The sequence below is a fragment of the Somniosus microcephalus genome, chromosome 8 (genome assembly GCF_052327205.1).
Source record: "Somniosus microcephalus isolate GS21.2 chromosome 8, FLI_Smic_1.0, whole genome shotgun sequence".
In the NCBI taxonomy this organism is placed as follows: Eukaryota; Metazoa; Chordata; class Chondrichthyes; order Squaliformes; family Somniosidae; genus Somniosus; species Somniosus microcephalus.
Genome location: NC_140994.1, coordinates 237,761,405 through 237,777,701, shown reverse-complemented (window position 1 = coordinate 237,777,701; position 16,297 = coordinate 237,761,405). Strand labels below are relative to the sequence as shown.

Below are 16,297 nucleotides of genomic sequence, written 5' to 3'. Positions count from 1 at the left end.
CTTGGAGGGGAACTTGGAGGTGGTGGTGTTCCCATGTGCCTGCTGCCCTTGTCCTTCTAGGTGGAAGAGGTCACGGGTTTGGGAGGTGCTGCCGAAGAAGCCTTGGCTAGTTGCTGCAGTGCATCTTGTAGATGGTACACATTGCAGCCACGGTACGCCAGTGGTGGAGGAAGTGAATGTTTAAGGTGGTGGATGGGGTGCCAATCAAATGGGCTGCTTTATCCTGGATGGTGTCGAGCTTCTTGTGTTGTTGGAGCTGCACTCATCCAGGCAAGTGGAGAGTATTCCATCACGCTCCTTACTTGTGCCTTGTAGATGGTGGAAGGGCTTTGGGGAGTCAGGAGGTGAGACACTCACTGCAGAATACCTAGCCTCTGACCTCTTGTTGCCACGGTATTTATGTGGCTCGTCCAGTTAAGTTTCTGGTTAATGGTTACCCCCAGGATGTTGATACTGGGGGATTTGGCGATGGTAATGCCATTGAATGCCAAGGGGAGTTGGTTGGACTCTCGCTTGTTGGAAATAGTCATTGCCTGACACTTCTGTGGCGTGAATGTTACCTGCCACTTATCAGCCCAAGCCTGAACGTTGTCCAGGTCTTGTTGCATGCGGACATGGACTGCTTCATTATCTGAGGAGTTGTGAATGGCGCTGAACACTGTGCAGTCATCAGCAAACATCCCCACTCCTGACCTTATGTTGGAGGGAAGGTCATTGCTGAAGCTGCTTGGACCTAGGACACTGCCCCGAGGAACTCCTGCAGCGATGTCCTGGGGCTTTGATGATTGAACTTCAACCACCACAACCATCTTCCTTTGTGCTAGATATGACTCCAGCCAGTGGAGCGTTTTCCCTCCGATTCCCATTGACTTCAGTTTTATTAGGGCTCCTTCATGCCAGACTCGGTCAAATGCTGCCTTGATGTCAAGGGCAGTCACTCTCACCTCACCTCTGGAATTCAGCTCCTTTGTCCATGTTTGGACCAAGGCTGCAGTGAGGTCGGGAGCCGAGTGGTCTTGGTGGAACACAAACTGGGCATCAATGAGCAGGTTTTTGGTGAGTAAGTGCCGCTTGATAGCACTGTCGACTACACCTTCCAGCACTTTGCTGATGATTGAGAGTAGACTGATGGGGTGGTAATTGGCCAGGTTGGATTTGTCCTGCTTTTTGTGGACCGGACAGACCTGGGCAGTTTTCCACATTGTCGGGTAGATGCCAGTGTTGTAGCTGTACTGGAACAGCTTGGCTAGAGGTGCGGCTAGTTCTGGAGCACAAGTCTTCACGTTAGCCGGCACCCATAGCCTTTGCTGTATCCAGTGCGCTCAGCCATTTCTTGATATTATGTGGAGTGAATCGAATTGGCTGAAGACTGGCTTCTGTGATGGTGGGGACCTCTGGTGTAGGCCGATATGGATCATCCACTTGGCACTTCTGGCTGAAGTTGGTTGCAAATGCTTCAGCCTTGTCTTTTGCACTCGTGCTGGGCTCCACCATCATTGAGGATGGGGATATTCTTGGAGCCTCCTCCTCCCGTTAGTTGTTTAATGGTCCATCACCATTCACAACTGGATGTGGCAGGACTGCAGAGCTTTGATCTGATCCATTGATTGTGGGATTGCTTAATTCTGTCTATAGCATGCTGCTTCTGCTTTTTAGCATGCATGTAGTCCTGTGTTGCAGCTTCCCCAGCTTGGCACCTCATTTTTGGGTACGCCTGGTGCTGCTCCTGACATGCTCTTCTACACTTGTCGTTGAACTGGGGTTGGTGGTAATGGTAGAATACAATTCTGCTGCTGCTGATGGCCCACAGCGCCTCATGGATGCCCAGTTTTGAGCTGCTAGATCTATCCCATTTAGCACAGTGGTAATACCACACAACACGATGGAGGATGTTCTTGGTGTGAAGACAGGGCTTCGTCTCCGCAATGACTGTGCGGTGGTCAGATGCATCTGCGGCAGGTAGATTGGTGAGGACGAGGTCAAGTAGGTTTTTCCCCTCGTGTTGGTTCACTCACCACCTGTCACAAGCAGTTATGTCCTTCAGGACTCGGCCAGCTCGGCACTACTGAGCCATTCTTGGCGATGGACATTGAAGTCCCCCACCCAGAGCATATTCTGTACCCTTGCTACTCTCAGTGCTTCTTCCAAGTGGTGTTTAACATAGACGAGTACTGATTCATCAGCTGAGGGAGGGCAGTAGGTGGTAATCAGCAGGAGGTTTCCTTGCCCATGCTTGACCTGAAGCCATGAGACTTCATGGGGTCCGCAGTCGATGTTGAGGACTCCCAGGGCCACTCCTTCCCGACTGTATAGCCACCTCTGGTGGGTCTCTCCTGCCAGTGGGACAGGACATACCCTGGGATGGTGATGGAGGAGTTTGGGACATTGGCTGAAAGGTATGATTGTCAGGCTGTTGCTTGACTAGTCTGTGGGACAGCTCTTCCAATTTTGGCACAAGTCCCCAGAGGAGGACTTTGCAGGGTTGGGTGTGCCATTGCCGTAGCCGGTGCCGAGTGGTCCGTCCGGTTTCATTCTTATTATTTTGTTTCGTAGCGGCTAGTTACAACTGAGTGACTTGCTAGGCCATTTTAGAGGTCAGTTAAGAGTCAACCACATTGCTGTGGGTCTGGAGTCACATATAGGCCAGACCAGGTAAGGACGGCAGATTTCCTTCCCTAAAGGACATTAGTGAACCAGATGGGTTTTTATGACAATCCAATAGTTTCATGGTCACTATTGCTGATACTAGCTTTTTATTCCAGATTTACTTAACTAACTGAATTTAAATTCCCCAGCTGCCGTGGTGGGATTTGAACTTATGTCTCTGGATCATTAGTCCAGGCCTCTGGATTACCAGCTCAGTGATATTACTACTACGCTACCGTTCCCTTGTTGGCGGACTGCCTCTATCTGTATACGTGACCAGATACCTATGTGGGTTTGAAATCTCTGCAATTAAGGGTACTTAAATGTAATGGTATATTGTAAGAAATGTAATGGTAAATTTTAAGAAATAAAAATACAAAATGTTGGAAACACTCAGTGTGTCGGGTGGCAACTGTAGAGAGAAATGGCTAACGTTTCAGGTCGATGGCCTTTCATCAGAGCTCTTCGGCCATGTGGTTCTGGCTCTGCTTTGGGGAGCCCCAGAGCAGGTAGAATGGTGTGGGGTGATAATTGAGAGTACATGCTATGAATGCACGCAGGTACAAACACTTGCAGAGTATTTTTTTCCACTTGTTGCTAGCAGCAGCACCCAAGAGATCAACATCCTGGGGGTCATCATTGATCAGAAACTTAACTGGATCAGCCACATAAATACTATGGCTATACTAGAGCAGGTCAGAGGCTGGGTATTCTGCGGCGTGTCTCACCTCCTGACTCTCAAAGCCTTTCCACCATCTACAAGACACAAGTCAGGAGTGTGATGGAATACTCTCCACTTGCCTGGATAAGTGCAGCTCCAACAACACTCAAGAAGCTCTATGCCAACCAGGACAAAGCAGCCCGCTTGATTGGGACCTCATCCACCACCTTAAACATTCACACCCTCCACCACTGGCGCATTGTGGCTGCAGTGTGTACCATCTACACGATGCACTGCAGCAACGCGCCAAGGCTTCTTTGACAGCACCTCCCAAATCCGCAACCTCTACTACCTAGAAGGGCAAGAGCAGCAGGTGCATGGGAACGCCACCACCTCCAAGTTCTCTCGTGGAAATATATCACCGTTCCTTCATCGTCACTGGGTCAAAATCCAGGAACTCACTCCCTCACGGAATTGTGGGAGTACCTTCACAGCATGGACTGCAGCGGTTCAAGAAGGTGGCTCACCACCACCTTCTCGAGGGCAATTGGGGATGGGCAATGAATGCTGGCCTTGCCAGCGACACCCACATCCCATGAATAAATAACAAAATAATCAATTCAGAGGACTCCTGTGCATTTGGGGAGGATTGGCAACTCTAAGACATGCATTGTTACCAGAATCTGTTGTTAGGTACAGAGTGACTGAGCACTAGGACAGCTATGAACTGATGAGAGAGAGAGCCAGCATAGATTTGTAAAGGGAAAGTCATGTCTGACTAATGTGTTACACAAAGTAAATGGGATAGGACAAAGATTTAAGGGTGCTGAAATAAAAACAGAAAATGCTGGAAATAATCATTTGTTACATCTCTTTTTTCCATTTCTGACGAAGGCTCACAGACCTTCACCGTTAACTCTGCTTCTCTCTCTACAGATGCTGCCTGACCTGAATATTTCCAGCATTTTCTGATTTTATTTCAGATTCCCGCATCCGCAGTATTTTGCTATTGATTTAAGGGTGCTGTTTGATGCGATATTTTTTTAACGCCTGCAACCTGTTCATATAATAATGCACTGTGCAGGATTATAATACCTCCATTAGATAATTTAACGTTCTTGCTCAGGCCAACATCGAAGCTTTGACCACGCTCAATCAGCTCCGATGGACGGGTCACATTGTCCGCATGCCCCATATGAGACTCCTAAAACAAGCGCTCTACTTGGAGCCCGGGCACGGCAAGAGCCCGAGGTGGGCAGAGGAAACGCTTCAAGGACACCCTCAAAGCCTCCTTGGAAAAAGTGTAACATCCCCACCGGCACCTGGGAATCCCTGGCCCAAGGCCGCACAAAGTGGAGGAGAAGCAGCCGGGAAGGCGCCGAACGCCTCGAGTCTCTTCGCCGGGAGCAAGCAGAAGCTAAGCGCAAGGAGCGCACGTCAACCCAAGCACCCCACCCGTCTGCCCCACCTTTGACAGAGACTGTAGGTCCCGCATTGGACTCATCAGTCACCTGAGAACTCATTTTTAATGTGGAAGCAAGTCATCCTCGGTTCCCAGGGACTGCCTAAGAAGAAGAGATAATTTAAACTGAGGATGAAATGGTTTATCAACATCAATCTAACCAAAGAATCCTTCAAACACACTATAGCCCTACATCATTCTGTAAACGGAATATATAATTTTTCTGTTTTTGGTGGCCGGTAATGAGACTTACGTGCTTGTGTTCCAATTTATGTACATATTCACACACAAGCTATTGTTTTTTGACCGAATCAGATCAATACAGTTCTTGCAGGTTGAGGTTAGCGTTGAAAGTTTATTAACCATATTGTATATGCAGTAATACTTAATATACACTTAACAGTGTTAGCTGTGGCTCAGTTGGTATCGCCCTCGCCTCTGACATAGACATAGAAGATAGGAGTAGGCCATTCGGCCCTTCGAGCCTGCTCCGCCATTCAACGAGATCATGGCTGATCATCCAAACCCTAGCACCCGGTCCCTACACCGACAGCCATCCCACCCAAGCCCTATCCCCGTAACCCCACGTATTTAATCCCCCCTAACACTAAGGGCCAATTTTTTTAACATGGCCAATCAACCTAACCCGCACATCTTTGGACTGAGAGGGGAAACCGGAGCACCCGGAGAAAATCCACGCAAACACGGGGAGAATGTGCCAACTCCACACAGACAGTCACCCGAGGCCGGATTTGAACCCGGGTCCCTGGCGCTGTGAGGCAACAGTGCTAACCACAATGTCAGAAGTCAGAAGGTTGTGGATTCAAGTCCTACTCCAGAGACTTGAGCACAAAAATCTAGGCTGACACTCCAGTGCAGTACTGAGGGAGTCCTGCACTGTCGGAGATGCCGCCTTTCGGATGAGACGTTAAAGAGAGGTCTTGTCTGCTCTCTCGGGTGGACGTAAAAGATCCCATGGCACTATTTCGAAGAAGAGCAGGGGTGTTATCCCTGGTATCCTGGCTGATATTTATCCTTCAATCAACATAACAACAAAAACAGATTATCTGGTCATTATCCCATTGTTGTTCGTGGGAGCTTGCTGTGTGCAAATTGGCTGCCATGTTTCCTACATTACAACAGTGATTACACTTCAAAAAGTACTTCAATGGCAGTGGTCATTAAAGGCGCTGTATAAATGCAAGTCTTGCTTTCTTTAACAGTACTTGCAACCGCAATAGGGCATGGATAGGTTAGGGGACTCAACAGTTCTGAGCTCAGCATACAGGTTGATCAGACCTTTTCCGAATCCAAATACTTATTACAGTCTGCCACTTTTTATACATTTCTCTCACCCTGACTGTGTCAAATTGCATGCTTTAGCATTACATAATTATACAAAAATTAAAATACAACTTTATTTCAGGAGTCCAAAGCAAAATACTGCGGATGCTGGAAATCTGAAATAAAAACAGAAAATGCTGGAAATTCTCAGCAGGTCAGGCAGCATCGGTGGAGAGAGAAACGGAGTTAATGTTTCAGGTCGATGACCCTTCGTCAGAACCCTTCGCCAGAAATGGTCCAGTTCTGATGAAGGGTCATCTACCTAATTCCAGCATTTTCTGTTATTTTATTTCAGGAGAATTGGACTTGTCTCTTATCAGTTACTTCAGTTATTAAGCTGGTTTCCTCACTTAACAAGCTTTTTCTGTGGGGCTAATAATCGGCATAACACCCTTACTTTGTTACCTTATCAATAATTTCATTCTTGCTGCATATAATTGCGATTGCACCATGTGAAACCTTTACTTATAAATCTGTCTTTGATTCTGTAACATTCAGTACTAGCTAAATGTTCCCATTCTACAGAAACCCCAAATTAAACGATAATGTTTACCCAGATGTTTTCCTTTTGCAAGACTAACTATTGTCTTCACAGCTATTATCAATGATTACAGCTCCCTGAAATCTAGAAACCGGTATGGTTTCCTCATTACTCAGGTGATTACTTCATGCTGAAACTGACCATTGCTGTAGGGTCAGCCTCGGTTCAAACCATCAGTGGTCATTATTTTAAAGTTGAATCATACTTCACTACTCAACAAACAATGGCTAAAGGCTAGCATTACTACAACATGAAGAGAAATCAATAGCAGTATAATAGTAACTTCACCAGTAACAACTTGCATCTATATAGTGCCTTTAATATAGTAAAAGCTCCCAAGGCGCTTCGCAGGAGTGTGATCAAACAACATTTGGACACCAAGCCACATGAGATAATAGGACATGTGGCCAACAGCTTGGTCAAAGAGTTAGATTGTAAGGAGCATCTTAAGGGAGGAGAGAGAGGCGGAGAGGTTTAAGGAGGGAATTCCAGAGTTTAGGGCCTAAGCAGCTGAGAACACGGCCGCCGCTGGTGGAGCGATGAAAATCGGGGATGCTCAAGAGGCCAGAATTGGAGGAGCACAGAGATCTCTGAGGGTTGTAGGGCTGGAGGAAGTTACAGAAATAGGGAGGGGCGAGGCCATGGGGGAATTTGAAAACATGAGAATTTTCAAATTGAGTTCCTGCACAGTCTGGTTATCCCTTTCTTTATAAAAAGATTGATTAAAGGGGCTCAGTGGCCTCCTTTGTGTATTTGTCTTTGACTGCGTGGGAGATTGGAATATGTACGCACTTGTCCTCAGCCCAGAAATTTGGTTGAATAGATTCTCCAAAGACTAGATGTGGTTTTGATAGAATGAAGAGGAAGTTATACAGGTTTAAAGTGGAGAAACCTGTTTCAGCAGTCACTATTGGATGTACCCTGTAGAATGACCAGCCACCATAAGAGCTGAAACAAACTTTTAACGTGAGATTTGCTATTCACATGCGAACATACAAAATTGACAGGCAGGAAAAGACCAGCTAGTCCATCAAGCCTGCCCCACACTGTGATGGCCAGAGTATCATTAATAAACACTTCTTCCCACCCACCCTCACAGCGATGTAACCTCCTCGAGGGGGCAAAAAATGAAAGAAAAAACCCATGGCCAATAAGGGAAAGAATACCCGGGAAAACTCCTCTCCGAGCACCTCAGGTGATCAATCAGGATAAAGTGTTAGCTGTAAAGGCACTTAGCTGCGATGTGTTACGATCTCTGGCCCAGTCAAGAACCGGTCCAGCTCCCCCTTGAAGCTGTGCACTACACCAGCAGGCATTGTATTCCAGGGGCTCACTACTCCTCAGTTCCAAGGGACTGCCTAAGAAGAGAAGACTCCCTGGGAAAAGACGAATCGCTGCGCATCCAGTCTATTCCTACTCTTGCATAGTTTAAACTCATGTCCCCCGGTACTCCCTCAATCTGTTAAACTGAAATAATCTATCAATAGAGATCCTATCCAGCACTTTATTTTATAGACCTCTTATCAGGTCGACGCTGCTCTAAAGTAAATAGACCAAGGGCCTTGAGCCTATCTGAGTAGCTGAATATAAAACTAAAATTGTTCTGAGGTGCATAATATGAGCCTGGATTTTGATTGTGGACATCTCTAGCAAAGCAGGACTCCCCAACCCCAGAGATAGATTCTCCCCACTCCCGTGACCTCAGCCAAATTGCCTGCCAAGGCGGGGGCCGTTAATGAGAATTGAGGGAGCTTGCCAGATTTGAGGCAGAAATTGCAAGTGACAGATGGGGGTGTGTGTGTGTCTGCTGGTTTTAAATATATATATTTTCCTGTGTTCTCCGGCCTTTGTGTGGCAACAATTGGCAAGCCATAACTCAGCTGCTGGCTCCATCATTCTCTTCCCTCCATTTTAAACACTAGACACCAGAGCTTAACGGGATAACCCTTGCAACAGTCCAAATGATCAGAAATACAACAGAGGCCATATTTCCCTACTTCAAATATAACATGGGCATCTTGTGTCCTCGGGTCTGCTTACTGGGAAATAGATGAAGCAGGGACTTGGCAGAGTGTTTCCCCAAGCATGTTTCTGCCCACCCCAGATCTGCCTAAAAATCTATTCATGGCCTTTCTAAGTAATGTAGACTTTTTTTCTGTCTTTTTAATTGCTCCCAAATTCTTTAAGTTTTCAACATGAAGTATTGTATGTGGACACAATAGAATTCGTATTGTGATGTATTACTGTACTAAGCAATGATATTGACATTGACTACAGCTTCATTTCTTCTGTTGGGGCTAACTCCTCAATCACATTTGTGCCTGGTGTGAAGGGCAATACAGATTAAACTTTTAGTTGAGTAATTATCTCAATTCTGTGCTTAAAATTGAGAATTATCCACTAGCTGCTGTCACACTATCCTGCTCAACATTAGTGAGGTTTGGCAGTTGAACCATTAAGTGATTATTAAACCTTACAGACCTTTTTGCGGGAGCTTGATTCTCCCAAATTTCAAGCTGAGACTGGTACAAGCTTGTGGCTATTTGATACTCTGGCAGTGAACTCGGACCGCATCCAAATCCTGTAGTCACATTGTGTTACGGAGTAATACTTTACATATCAAAGTATTTCAGCAATGGACTGCTGAGTTACCTTTTTCTTTCTAGCAAATGCAGAGCCGTAAAACAAGGCTGTGTACCATAAAAAAAGCTTTAGTTCTGTGGCATTTGGTCTCCAAAAGCAACATTTCACCTCACTGAAAATGTTTATCATTTTTACCACACAACTATTCATTGCATAAAACATTTAGCCTGATGCAAACCCTGATGCCAATAATGTCTATGTAAATGTTACATTTAAGTTGACGGTTTCAAGTGTGTGTTTCTTTCTTAAACATGGCGCTTCTGGTGTTAGCTTGGCTCAGTGGTAGTCCTTTTGTCTTTGGTCATGAGTTCAAGCCCATCTTCTAAGACTTGAGCACATAACTTAGGTGACACTCAGTGTAGTATTGATGCGTCTGACTTCGCCTTGGCGGCCACCCTCAACCAGGCGGGGCGGCCCGTAGCTTTCTTCTCGAGGACCTTCCATGGGCCCGAGATCAGACACTCCTCCGTGGAAAAGGAGGCCCAAGCCATCGTGGAGGCAGTGCGCCACTGGCGACACTACCTAGCCGGCAAACGCTTCACCCTACTTACCGACCAGCGGCCGGTAGCGTTTATGTTCAATAATAAACAGAGGGGGAAGATTAAAAATGATAAGATTCTTAGGTGGCGGATCGAGCTCTCCACCTTCGAGTACGACATCATTTACCGGCCAGGGGCCCTTAACGAATCCCCTGACGCCCTCTCACGAGGGATGTGTGCCAGCGCCACCGGGGATCGGCTACAGACCCTCCACAACGACCTCTGCCACCCAGGGGTCACGCGGCTGTTCCACTTCATAAAGTCCCGTAACTTACCCTACTCGATTGAGGAAGTTCGGTCCCTGACCAGGAACTGCCGCACTTGCGCTGAGTGCAAGCCTCGGTTCTACCGCCCAGATAGAGCCCACTTAATCAAAGCTACACGGCCCTTTGAGCGGCTCAGCTTAGATTTCAAGGGCCCCCTCCCGTCCGTCGACCGCAATGTTTACTTCCTGAACATTGTGGACGAATACTCCCGGTTCCCATTCGCCTTCCCCTGCCCAGACATGACCAGCGCCACGGTCATTAAATGCCTCAACAGCCTGTTCCGCCTGTTCGGTATGCCGAGCTACATCCATACGGATAGGGGGGCGTCCTTCATGAGTGAAGAGCTACGCCAGTACATGCTGTCCAAGGGGATCGCCACGAGCCGTACCACCAGCTACAACCCCCGGGGTAACGGCCAAGTGGAGCGAGAGAACGGGACAGTATGGAAAGCAGTCACTCTAGCTCTAAGGACCAAGGGCCTCCCTATCTCCCGCTGGCAGGAAGTCCTCTCGGATGTGCTCCATTCGATACGGTCGCTATTGTGTACGGCCACTAATGCCACGCCTCATGAACGAATGTTTGTCTTTCCCCGGAAATCCACCTCAGGCGTATCCATGCCGTCATGGCTCTCCACCCCAGGTCCGGTACTCGTGCGAAGGCATGTGAGGGGCCACAAGACGGACCCTCTCGTGGAGCCAGTACACCTACTCCACGCCAACCCCCAATACGCATATGTCCGGCACGCCGACGGAAGGGAGGACACCGTGTCCATAAAAGACGTCGCCCCAGCCGGCATCGACAACAACCACGGCAATAGCAGCAACAACGATCACAGCAACTCTTACCCACCCACTACTCTTTCATCACCCCCGGAAGAACATCGACCAACGGCACCCCCACCAACTACCCCTTCAACAACCCTGGCGGCACCCCCGGCAGAGACCCAGGAGACTACCGGGGACACCCAGCCGACACCCGCGGCACCACAACAGCCACGTCGGTCGCAGAGGACTATCAAACCCCCGAACAGACTAAATCTATAGAAGGGGTGAATGTGATGAAATATTCCATTCATCACTGCCTGTGACTGTGGTCGGTTTCAGTGTCATTTCCCTTCCCCCAGTCCTCATTGTATTGTTTATTGGAATGTGCTGTGTAGGGCTCCGCTCATACCTGGCCCCTTTTGTAAGCTAGCTCAGTCTGGCCTCAGTCTCCAGAAGGAAGATACCTCTCTCTCTTACGTGTTACTTTCTAAGTTAATAAAAGCCTTGTTTTGTTTCACTAACATCGAGTCTCGGAATTATTGAGGCACATCAGCTATTTGATACTCTGGCAGTGAACTCGGACCGCATCCACATCCTGTAGTCACATTGTGTTACGGAGTAATACTTTACATATCAAAGTATTTCAGCAATGGACTGCTGAGTTACCTTTTTCTTTCTAGCAAATGCAGAGCCGTAAAACAAGGCTGTGTACCATAAAAAAAGCTTTAGTTCTGTGGCATTTGGTCTCCAAAAGCAACATTTCACCTCACTGAAAATGTTTATCATTTTTACCACACAACTATTCATTGCATAAAACATTTAGCCTGATGCAAACCCTGATGCCAATAATGTCTATGTAAATGTTACATTTAAGTTGACGGTTTCAAGTGTGTGTTTCTTTCTTAAACATGATGGCGCTTCTGGTGTTAGCTTGGCTCAGTGGTAGTCCTTTTGTCTTTGGTCATGAGTTCAAGCCCATCTTCTAAGACTTGAGCACATAACTTAGGTGACACTCAGTGTAGTATTGAGGGAGTGCTGCATTGTTGGAGGTGCAGTCTTTCAGATGAGATGTTAAACTGAGGCCATACCTACCTGTTAAAAGCGCTTATAAAACATCCTGTGGCACAATTTGAAGAGCGGGGTTGTTTGCCTGGTGTCCTGGCCACAACTTAGCTCTCAACAAACACATATCTTGGTGGGACCCCACTGTGTCCAAACTGGCCGACATGTTTGCCCACATAACTGACTACACTTTACAAAGTATTAATTGACTATGAAGTGCTTCAAAATGTCCTGTGGATGTAATGAGGTGCTATATAAAGTTTGCTCATTCTGTTTCCTGTATGCTCAATGCATTTTTTTCTTTGTTTTTACAGGTGCCTTGGCTGCCCTGATCCCACGTCTGGCAATTGTGATCACACTAGTTGGGTCTGTTAGTAGCAGCACTCTAGCATTAATCATCCCCCCGCTTCTTGAAATTACCACCTACTATGGTGAGGGTATGAGCCGATGGATCATTGCCAAAAACATCGTGATCAGCGTGGTGGGCTTTGTGGGTTTTGTGGCCGGGACCTACGTGTCCATTGAAGAACTGGTGTCTCACACAGTGTCCATGACCAATATTACGGTTAATCACCTCAGTTAGTTTGGTTTGCTTCTGTTGTATAGTGTCCAGAGTGATTTGTTTGCCAATTTTTTGTTTTCCCAAAGCACTTTACTGTCGAGTTCTGTGCAGATTAATAAGTAACAGTCTGCACAAAACATACTCTGTTTTTAAGGCGGGGCAAAGGTTGTTTCGGGTGAAATGTAGTTTTATTTTCCTTGTTCGTTTTTAATGATGGACGATTATATTTGGAAATTTCCATGTTGGTCATTGAATTCTGGGTGGAACCTGCAGGAACTGAAATCTTCATAGTGTAGTGTTCTAAAGTTCATTATAAAGCAGGGAGTTAAATCATTGGTGCTAGTCATTGAAGGAGTACCCAAGTTCTAATTTGCAAATGTGTATGTGCTTAGGTATCTATCTGTGTGTGTGTGTGGCGGGGGGGGTGGTAGTTTTGAAAAACTATATAATTGCATGCTTGAATTTTAACCTGGAAATTCACTTTCAACATAACACAACGTTCTCTTGTATCTTTCTGCTGTAGCTTCACAGTTCATTTTTGGTGTGAAGGAATAGTAAATTTTTTCCCTCAATGATGCTCTATATCCAATGCAACCTTAATTTTTTTATATAATACATTTCAAGTGCCATGTGGGGAGATTCATATACAGCTTGTCAACTAAAAATCAGGTGCAGAAGGCAGCTATTTCTTGGCTAACATGTCACTTGTCTCCTGCTTTGCATTTGTGCTGGAGTCAAAGCACCTGATTGCATTGTTTAGATCAGAGGTGAATCAGATTCAGACTAATGGTAATGTTTCCCCATTCACTGATTCAGGCTCAATCCTGTTTCTCGATTCGCAATACCAAATTAGATCCAGGATGGTTGGTATCCCTTCCCCCGCTGACAGGGATCATGACAAATAGACAGGTTTCTTCGAGTTTGACGAGTAGTGATGTGTTTTTTGTACGCTAGTGAATCCCTTTCCTACACAACAATCAAGATGACTAATGTTCACTTTAGTTTTATTTTTGAGAAATTAGATATGATACAGAATTCGGAAGGCAGATTTTATTTAAAAAAGCTAGGGCACTCGTAACGTTGTTAACCTTCTGAGACCTGCAAATCCAGCCCATACTGATGGGTACACCTGTTTGTTGGCTCTAAGGTTACTTGAAATATATTTGTGCCCGTTCAACTCGGTTCCTAGTTCTCCTGCATCTTTGATGCAATTCTTGCATTAATTTGCAATTCTCACCCATGAGACTAGAAACGGGCTGGTGTGCTGCGATATATAGTTGAGCAGCATTGTACAGTACGGGAGGACCTCTTGCATTAGCCTATGCTATAAATGCTCATGGAAATATCTGGCTGTGTAAAATATGTACAGTAATTGTTATTTGCACTGCAGGCTCAGCTGAAGAAGTTTAACTGCAAGAAAGAAGAGGGGCAAAAAGGGCAGTTACAGAAAACGGTTGTATTCGGGAATATGGTTTAGACATTGGGTCTTGACATTATCAGAACAACTCTTATCCCAAGTTCAGTAATGTAGCTAGTTTTCAGCATTCCAAAACCTGGCTTTAAATCCAGAATCTAGAGTGGATTGTGCCACAATGCTACCTTCTGCAGATGGCTTCTGTCTGGTTGAGGTTGACTGCTTTCTGTTCAGCTGTTTTTGTCGGCCATCTGTGGCTAGTGGGTAATATAACGGTTGTAGATTGAGCACATGGTTTACATTTAGTTTCATGTTGGGTAGTGATTGCTTAGGTGAAATAATGAAGTTGAACAAGATCACTGGTTTTTAAAATGGAATGTTCTTGAACATTTCCAAGATATCATGGGCTCATCCTTGGGAAATTTCTTCTGTTATAAAGAGTAGTTCATTGCACAATTTTGAAATAAAACGATTTGTACAAAAAGGGGAATTTGCTTTAAGCTAACACTAAAATTCTAACTCCATTATACAGGTAGTACAAATAGTGCAATATCATTGTTCAGAAAGATAGAAAACCCTGTACTTTTTCAACAAAGTAATTGGAAGAGTGGGAACATAAATGGCTGTTACACGTACTTGGAAAGGGGTTTCGCTTCTACACTGACAGTTAAGAGAGGTGCGAGCCACTTGTAAACTTTGTACTGTAAAGGGATTTTACGACTTTCACACATCATCATTCAAGCCATCCTTTTCAAAGGCAATTGTTGCAGCTCAACAACAGCTTGCATTTATATAGCACCTTTAATGTAGTAACTGCACAGTTTAAGGCGCTTCACAGGAGTGTTATCTGACACCGAGTCACTTGAGATATTGGGACAGGTGACCAAAAGCTTGGTCAAAGAGGTAGGTTTTAAGGAGCTGTTCAGTTATATTGCTGGATATGTCAGTCTGGACGAGGCTAGTGAGGTTTTGGGGAGATTAGAGTGCTACAGCCATCAATGTTCAAGGACCGATCAGCTGCTTGCAAATGGTCAGAATCCATTTTTTTTTGTAGCCTTGTCGATAACTATGTACTCCCAGCAATTACTGTCTCCAACAGTCTGTGACTAGTTTCTCAGAGAAGTGAATCACCAACTGTTTGCTTTTAAGGGACCAGCTCTTGAGGCCAGTGAGTGGTTAACGATTAGCCTTTAGAGAATGTCCTGAAGGCTTTGGTGCCATTTATGGGTATCCATTACGATCCATTCAGGGTATTTTTTCATTATGTACAACCAGCATATCTGTTCAATTTTTTTTTTTGTTAGTCTGACACTAACGCATGCAAACTTTCTGTTTTTAAAGTACTGTAGTAGATTTTATAGAAAGTTACCTGCTGAACTTTTAAGATTGCATGATGCAAATGTTTTATAATTTTATGTTCTAAATACATTAGTAGAAATCATGGTTTTAGCCGCAACTCACTGCACGCTAGCTTGCTGTGTATGTGTATAAAATATGTACAATGTGTTTGTGTGCTATACAGATTGCACCAGTTGAATAACTAGTTCTGCTAATACTGAATGTATACCTTGACAGAATGGAATTGCTGGTCAGGTTTGCACAATGTCCAAAGTATTAACAAGTTACTTTATAATTGTATTAATGCCAGTGCATTTATTTTAGTACAACAAATATCAACCTGTTTTTTATATCTGTAAGAATGATGGCGAGTGGGTGGAGGGGAGAAGGAAAGTTGCTGTACAAGCAAAATGTAGGAAATTCTTTCATTCCTCCTCCTTCCTCTCCTTCCTCCCACCTTTCCTTCCCTCCCCCCCTTCCTCGCCCTTCCTCTTCCTTCTGTTAGTCAAATGTTTAGCAGTGTTTAAATAACCAGTTTAAGGAATAAAATGTACTTGTATGTTCTGGGGATTATTTGGGCTCTGCAATTCATCATGTTATAAACTTATTGCAGCTTCCTCATGGTAACACATACAACTACTGAATAGTCCAATGGTTTGGTGAATTCCAGACAGCCCCTGTATCTCGAAAACATTGTCTTATTCTAAATAACTGTTACGGTAGTGATTTTATGTATAATAAAAGGTGTAAAGTGAAACTATACCTTTTTATGCTAATTAAAATTGAATTCAGTACTTTGGACTGCTTTTGTGTTTATTGGTGTCTCATCGAATCATTTACAGCAGAGAAGTAGGCCATTTGGCCCATCGTGCCCGTGCCAGCTCTTTGAAAGAGCTACTCATTACTTTGTCAGTATTCGCAGTAAAGGAAGAGGATAATATGCCTGACATTCCAGGGAAATTAGTAATGAATCAAGGACTGGAACTCACTGAAGTTAACGTAAGCTAGAAAACAGTATTAGAAAAAATAATGGCAGTAAAGACTGACAATCCCCA

General features: G+C 45.1%; 1 protein-coding gene across 2 annotated transcripts in view; it reads left to right on the top strand.

Moving 5' to 3' along the window:
• Positions 1-16,036, top strand: part of slc36a1 (solute carrier family 36 member 1) — a 101,105-nt gene extending 85,069 nt beyond the window's left edge. For both annotated transcript variants that reach the window (XM_085995817.1, XM_085995816.1), the window contains one exon: positions 12,243-16,036. In XM_085995817.1, coding sequence (XP_085851943.1) covers positions 12,243-12,511 — 269 coding nt within the window. In that variant the 3' untranslated portion in view covers positions 12,512-16,036. The remainder of the gene's footprint in view (positions 1-12,242) is intronic.
• Positions 16,037-16,297: the final 261 nt, after the last annotated feature.